The 7460-nt window shown below is 41.0% G+C and overlaps 1 protein-coding gene across 1 annotated transcript in view; it reads right to left on the bottom strand.

Moving 5' to 3' along the window:
• Nucleotides 1-4506, bottom strand: part of NALF1 (NALCN channel auxiliary factor 1) — a 264133-nt gene extending 259627 nt beyond the window's left edge. Inside the window, exon 1 of the mRNA XM_072411880.1 lies at nucleotides 2967-4506. Within this exon, the coding sequence (XP_072267981.1) occupies nucleotides 2967-3671 (705 nt within the window). The 5' untranslated portion in view covers nucleotides 3672-4506. The remainder of the gene's footprint in view (nucleotides 1-2966) is intronic.
• Between the last annotated feature and the right edge of the window lie 2954 nt (nucleotides 4507-7460).

Genomic DNA, 7460 nt, shown 5'->3' on the forward strand with positions numbered 1-7460 from the left:
TTCTAATATGATTACTGTGTGCATATAATTTACTGTTGGACAAAAATATAACTGTAGTTCCAATTATGACTTAAGAAATAGAATAATGTCATTACAGTCAAGGACACATATCAGTAACGCTTTCATATTGCCAGGAAGCTTCCTTTTACTATTCTGCAGTACTGTATGGGTTTGATTTAGTACTACAGGAATATTAACTTCCAGTAAAGTAAACATTCCAATTGCCAATCATGTAAAAAGGAATTCAAAAAAAGGAACTGTGAACACAATGATGTTTTTAGATGTACATATTTTCTCTTCATTCTTTGATATATGACCACAAACATGCCAATGCTTTACAGCAAACCATATTTAGTTATGTGCAGCACTATCTACTAAAACTCCACCATCAGATACTTTATAATGATTTTCAACTCAAACATTCACATTGCACTACTTTCTACTTTATCTTAAAAACCAATGAACTACTTATAGAATGTTCACTTTCCTTAACTGTCCCCTCTACACATCATCAAAATGCAAAAAAGTTTTAAAAAGGTCATAGGACAAAAAGAAGATATTAATCACATAAAACCAAAGATGAGGGAGGGATAGTACAAAGGGTTGTTGTAAGAGTGCCAAAAGAGCATTATAAATGCATCTGAGAGAGATTGCCTTTATGATTTTATTAATAATGTGCAAAAGCTGTAAATCATAAACAGAAAACAGCTATCGCCCAAGGCATTGCTACAGTGCCTATTGCATATTTTGTTACTTATTATTTCCCTTATTTTAATTCCTTACACCATTTTCATTCTCTTTCTAGGGTAGTACAAGGAGGAATCACAGATTTAGAAAATGTACTAACACAAACCATTTAAACATAATTTTGTTTCATTTTAACAATGCAATAATTAAATTATGATTGTTCATTGGTCTGCATAGATCACTGCATGATGACCTAAAACCTAAACAAACCAGTATGTTTTATGTCACAAATATCTTTTTAGGCAAAGTATGTTCAAATACACATTGTTTATAAGATTGCTATTGGAAGCAAAATGCAAAAATATTCTCGTACAAAGCAATGTTTTGCAAACAGTGGTGTGTTTGTTGTTTTTTGTGTATAAATATTTATTATTCGATTCTTAAAAAGTATTCTGTAACTTTTTGAGTCATTCTGAACTACAAAGGATTCCATGGCAAGAGACCTACTGATGCATTTTATAAGTTTTTTTGCAACATTGTATGTGCTCTAACATCAGTATGAGATCTATTTCTACAATATAATACACATAAAACTAACAAAACTGGGATATTCAAACAATTGTTACAGAATAACTATGCTCCAGGCAACAATATTGACTAAACAACAATAGAAAGAGACTAAGCATCACCTCCAGTAAACAAAACTTCCAATGGAATATAAATGCCTGGAACAGAAACCTGTCGGTGTAAGGTTCCAACTTTTGACTGCTATACCACTGCACTTAGCACCTTTTATATGTTCATTGATTATAGTGGAAATACTTTCAAAGCCACACAAATTATCCATTGCTTCCAAGTCATGGAAAGCTTCATTTACTCCATGAGGCATGCACTGCACAGTGACTGCTTTTTTCAGCACCATGGACAGCTCACAGCAGCACCAATACAACTACATTGAGTGAACTTCAATCAGCACCCATGACTGGGCACAAATGATGGGCAAATACACAAGAAACTGCTAGATAGCAATATTACTCAATACATGATGAATGGGTAGGGCAAGACATGTGCACATGTGACACCTAGGTATATCACATTGTAGAATAATATATAGATATTAATTATACCTTCATAGAATAATACAGAAACATATGTACAAGCACACAATGTCATTTATACAGACACAGTTCACTAAAGCAGCATATACAGTAGCTACACTCCTCCAGAGACAGGCCTGTCTGATGAAGCACTGATATGTGCCTATAATTACAATGAGGCTTGATAGCACATTCTGGTAAGCAGGCCTTCTGCCTGTGCATTGTAGTGACACACACATTGTCAGGAGCGCATGCTTCTGTTTACTCCTACCTAGACACACATATGCATATCCTTTAGTAAACCCAGCTGTTACAATCAATACAAGAATATTGAAAACCAAAATGAGATTCCCTCTATATTACAAATGCCAGCTTATCACCTTTATATCCAAGAACAACCCTTCAGTAGCATAACAGGTGGCAAGGACAATTCCAATAATCTGTTTATCACCTCTGCCACAAAATCCTTAACACAAAAGGCAATCAAAGCTTTTTTTTTAAATTCTGCAAGTCTTTTTCTTGCACTAGTCCAGAAATAAAAAAATTCAAAGAGCAGCAGATCCATAGAGTTTAGGACCTATTGTGACAGCATGTGTATGGCAGATTGAGTAGCACTGCAAAGCCAACACTCATTGAATCCCTGTGTTTAATAATATGAATACAATCTATAAAGCCCTTTTCCCTGGAGATCCAGAAAGAGAACACAATGAATGAAGCAGACTGCAGTACAATCTCTTGTGCAACCCATACAACAAACAGCTAGTGACAAGCATACTACATGTGAACCAATGCAGTGGCCTTCTCCAACCTGCAAGACAGACATGCAAACTGCACTTGGAGTGCACCAAGGCTCCAGAATCATTTATTGAAATGCAAGATGGAACTGAAAGGCAACCTTGAATCAATTCTGCAGCCCTGGTGCAGGAGGTGCAGACAGTCATGAAAACAATGCATCAAATGTTCACCATGTGAGTTGAGGCCAAAGTCAAGCCTTGCAGTCACCAGCAGCAGCAGCAGCAGCACATCCATATGGAGCACAGTTAGAACTAATTACTTTCTCAAGTGATGGGACTGTGCTGTCAGTCCCTGGACATCAACAACCAGAGCCAACTTGAAGGTCCAAACCCAAACTGGGCCAGCCTAGGCACCTAGGAAGGAAGGAGAAGAAGCCAATGGTCCTACCTTGCAGTCTTCAGAGCAGGATTTGACCGAATACTCCTCTGATTGTAAATATTTCTGTAGCACAATGTCAAATTCTTGGTATTTCTCCTGAGCGTCCTGGTCGTAGCGTTTGTAAGCCTGGACGCATTGCCTGCAACCAGATCCATCCCCATTGTCCACCAGGTGCCCACTACAGTTCAACTTGTCCGGATTGGAGAAGCCAGAAAACAAATCCCAAAGTGTATAGGAATTACAAAAGGGTAGGTAAAAATGACTCAAGTTGTAGCGAGTGGCTTGATGATCCCATGCCCCCCCACTCAAGTTCCTACATACAGCCCCAGCATCGTCCACCAGCAGACACTGGCCAGATGGACTATGTGGTTTGGTAGAATTTCCTAGAAAAATAGCTTGTGTGCCCTGGCTAAGAAGGCTGTTGTGAGATGATGGCATGGTGGGTGAGGGTCCTTCCATGGATGGCAGGAGATCAGCCATGCTAGGTGGCATGGAGGTGCCCTGCTCTTTGTCTATGGTGCTTGTCAAGTTGGCCTCGGCGCAGAACCACAAATGATCAGAGAGCAGAACTGTGAAAAACAAGAGAGAAGCTAAAGACAGTCGCCATTTCTGAGCCCTCTCTGAATCCGTGAAAGGTTTCTCGTTCTCCCGGGGTGCGAAGCAGATCTTGAAGCTGTCATCAAACTGCCGACACATCCAAGCACCCCTGGTCATATTTCGGGAAGGCGCTGCCTTGGCCGATTCCACCGTGACGGCTCCTTTGCCAGCCTGACCACAATATTCATTGACTTGAGGCTCGCTGCGGCTCGCTTCCTCTTAGCGCCTTGGACAGCGTTTGCCGACGGCACGGTGGGACTTGTTCTCGCGGTGCCGCTGATCAGCTAGATCCATCCAATGAAAGGGAATACAGAGGCGGCGGGCATGGTGACATTATTCTCCATAGCACACACCGAGCTGGTTGCCTGCATGCCTCCGTGCAGAGACTCTGCCTTTTCCCTTCCTCCTACTGACGATTGCAGCACGCTGGGGCTTCAGCCGGGCGTCTTTTCCTGGACCAATTGGGCGCAATACCCTGGGTTTTGCCTCTGGATGGTCACAGTCATCTTGGTCCTGTGCTAAGTTGCCGCCATCTTCGTCCTGAAACACTTTTTGGGGGGAGCTCGCTCTTCTGCGTCATCCCCGGCACCCAGAGCTCTCTATCCTGGCGCATTGGCAGCGCTGGGCTGGAGGGAGACGCAAGAGAGGAGGTGGAGGCAGCACACAGATCACCGCATGGCGCCAACAATCACCGGCTCGGGGAGAAGTTCTCATGCGGTCTCCTGGGAGCGATCCCCCACATTAAAGCCAAGCCATCTCTTTCTGGCGATGGAGGAAGACGCAGCTCCCCCACAAACAGACATTACGGAATCAATAGGGGGGTGGGGGGGGAGTCAACTGGACATCACCAAAACGTGTGCCTAATGAGGTCCCCCTGTGATTCTGGCATTTTCTGACATCTGCTAAGATTTCCCTTCATGCAACTTGTCCAGAGACTTCCGCAGCATCTGCTTGTTTGCTGCAGCAGCCCAATTCTCTACTGCCCCATAGTGTTCCATCAACAGGAAAAATCAGCAATACAATGAGCTACAATCAGTGTGCAAGGATCCCTGCACAGGCTGATGTCATGCCTGAGATTTACTCATTGCCATGATGATGGATTAATATGTCTTACGCTATACTTTGTGCAGAGCAGCGGGAGAACCCATTCTCTATTGATGAAAGAGATTAGTGTGACAACGCTGGGGGAAATTAGCGGAGAAATACAAATGATGAGCAGGGGAAGCCCCTCTCCCAGCTTGTCGCATTCTACTACAGACTGCTCCTCTACAGCCCTCTCCTGTCATCATAGACCTCTGATCACTGGGCTGCACTGCTATGGACCCAGGCTGCACCTACATGCATGCCCAGCACTGCTACAGGATCCCTGCACCAACATCAGGCACCAATGCTGCATCCATGGGGCACCTGATGGCATCACACACTACAGGCAGGGAAATACCTTCAGAGAGTGTAGGAGGGAAAGAAAGGGAGAGGGAATAAAAGAGATACAGAGAGAGGGAGAAAGACAGAAATAGAGAAAATAAGGAATAGAAAAAGAGGGAGGGATAGAGAAAGAGTGTAAGAGAGAGATACAGAGAGAGAGAGATTGAGAGTGATAAATGATGATAAAAGGAGAATAGAAAGAGATGGGGTTAGACAAGAAGAAAGAAAGAGAGAGGGGAGAGAGATTTAGATGTAGGTAGAGAGGCAGATAAAGAGAGAGAAATATATATATAGAGAGAGAACAAGATGAAGAGAAAGAGAGTGAAAGGGATGTATGTGGAGCAGAGAAATTCTCATTTGAATACAATTACATCCAGAGTTTGGACCATTTCCCATTTATTCATACAACACAGACAATGTGACAGGTGTCACTGCATACATTTATGTTTGTCTGTTGTTCCAACATGCTTTATTTGATGGTGCATTATGCAAAATGAGAAGTAGATCTTAAGAATGGGGATTCTGCACGCAGATACATGTGTTTTGTGCACTACCTTTTTTGTGGTTCTGTTTATCATACCTAATGATACCCAAGGATTGCTACAGGAGTATTTTATTTTAGTAATAAACAAATAGACATTTGTATATTGACCCTAATTTAGTAAAACTGCAGTGAATAAGTAAAAAAAAACTATACATTTAACACTTTACTGATATGACTGCAGTATAGGTAAAACTGATTACCTGCAACAGGTAAGTGAAGGTTTTATTTTTTTCTATTTGTAGTAAACTATTAGACAAGTATGATTGTCTGCCTTGCTTAAAAAAAAAAAATAATAAAACATTAATATATTATATCTAGGATATGTTTATTTCCCTAGTGGTTGAACTTGATGGACTTATGTCTTTTTTTAACCTCACCTACAATGTAACTATGTAACTATGAATCCCATCTGCAAGTTATGTATACTATCCAGTATACAATTAACTTGTGATAAAGTCAGAAGATTGATTCAATTAATTTTAATATGAGTTCACTGGATCCACACTTCCTGAAGCCTGTGTGTTTACCTCTATCACTACTTCCTGCATTGACAGTTACATTCAGATCTTCTGAGTAGGTGTAAATCTGATGTGAAACGTTAAGAAATATTTTAGGAAGTATTTAAAAGTAAAACTTGCTTTCTTCTACAGAACACCTATAAAGGATAATTGTGTTCATGCACAATTCCTCCTGAAAATATAAGAACACTCCATGATGTGTGTGTGTTTTCAGTACACTAACTAACTAACTAACTAACTTTTCAGAATGTGGATGGAGGGATATTTATTGATGTCAGTACTGTCCTGCCTACTTTTTTTACTTGCTGGAGAGGAAGCTGTACCTGGCAATCCGAAGTTCAAGGATCTCCCTGCTTTGCCCTAAATAAATGTTTTGCCTACTATTTCTCTTGTTGCTTTTTGATTCTTAATGTTCTAGTTATGAGATCACCAGTCATCAGGGGAGAAGCTCTTACATGGGAAAATGTGTTCAACTGAAACGGAATGCCAATTAATAGAATATGTGAGCTAATGATACTATCCGGCAAGTGCTGCAACTGTAACTGAAGTGGAACCAAAGTCTGCTAATACCTTGTTTTCAGTTATGCAATGTCTGCAAGCTCCCTTGGTAGCGCTGACATCAGAACCAGGTTTGGTCATATTAATTGGGGAGTTATGTATTTCTTGCACATGTGCATGAGAATTAATTGATATCAGCATAAAATGTGCATTAGGTAATCCAGTAAGCAGAAAGATTACTATGTCTCTCCTGAAATAATAATTGTAAGGATCAGACCTCTCAAACTCATCTTGTGCGTAGATCTTCCAGCATGCTCAGCAACAATCCAACACCAGCAGGCCGAGAAGGGCTGTAATGGGGCAAGGTTAACATATTTGTGAACCCTTGTTAAACAGACATTTACAGGTAGACTGCCACCATGTGCTTAGACGGAGGCAGGCACTGTTACCCTTGACTACCACAGTTATGATTCTGCTTCTTTAAGTACTGTCTTACCCACTGCCACTCCACACAGCGATGGATAAGCACTCCAGACTAGGAGGGCTGGGAGGATGTGTTCCCATAGATGATGATGATGCTCTGTGGACATGCTCTGTAGGATGCTCTTAATTTAGTTAGATTCATAATCCCTCTGGTTTAGGTTTTATGAACTGCCAACCACCAGAGTTCAACGAGGGAAGTCTGACATTAGTGCACCCCCCAATATGACAATAATAATGTTTTTTTTTAAATAATTACAAATTAAGTTTCCTAAAGTGCTAAAGATCAGGTTTAGGTCAGAAAAATCACAGAGGAAATGTAGGATAAGAAACCTAATTGCTAACAACACATGCTTCTTTCAGATTCATTAGGTTTTTGTCTTGGTTCATCACAATAGGATGCGTGTGTCATTTGCAGTTAGTATAGGGGTCTTTGCTATG

Source organism: Pyxicephalus adspersus, chromosome 1 (assembly GCF_032062135.1).
Source record: "Pyxicephalus adspersus chromosome 1, UCB_Pads_2.0, whole genome shotgun sequence".
NCBI classification, from domain to species: domain Eukaryota; kingdom Metazoa; phylum Chordata; class Amphibia; order Anura; family Pyxicephalidae; genus Pyxicephalus; species Pyxicephalus adspersus.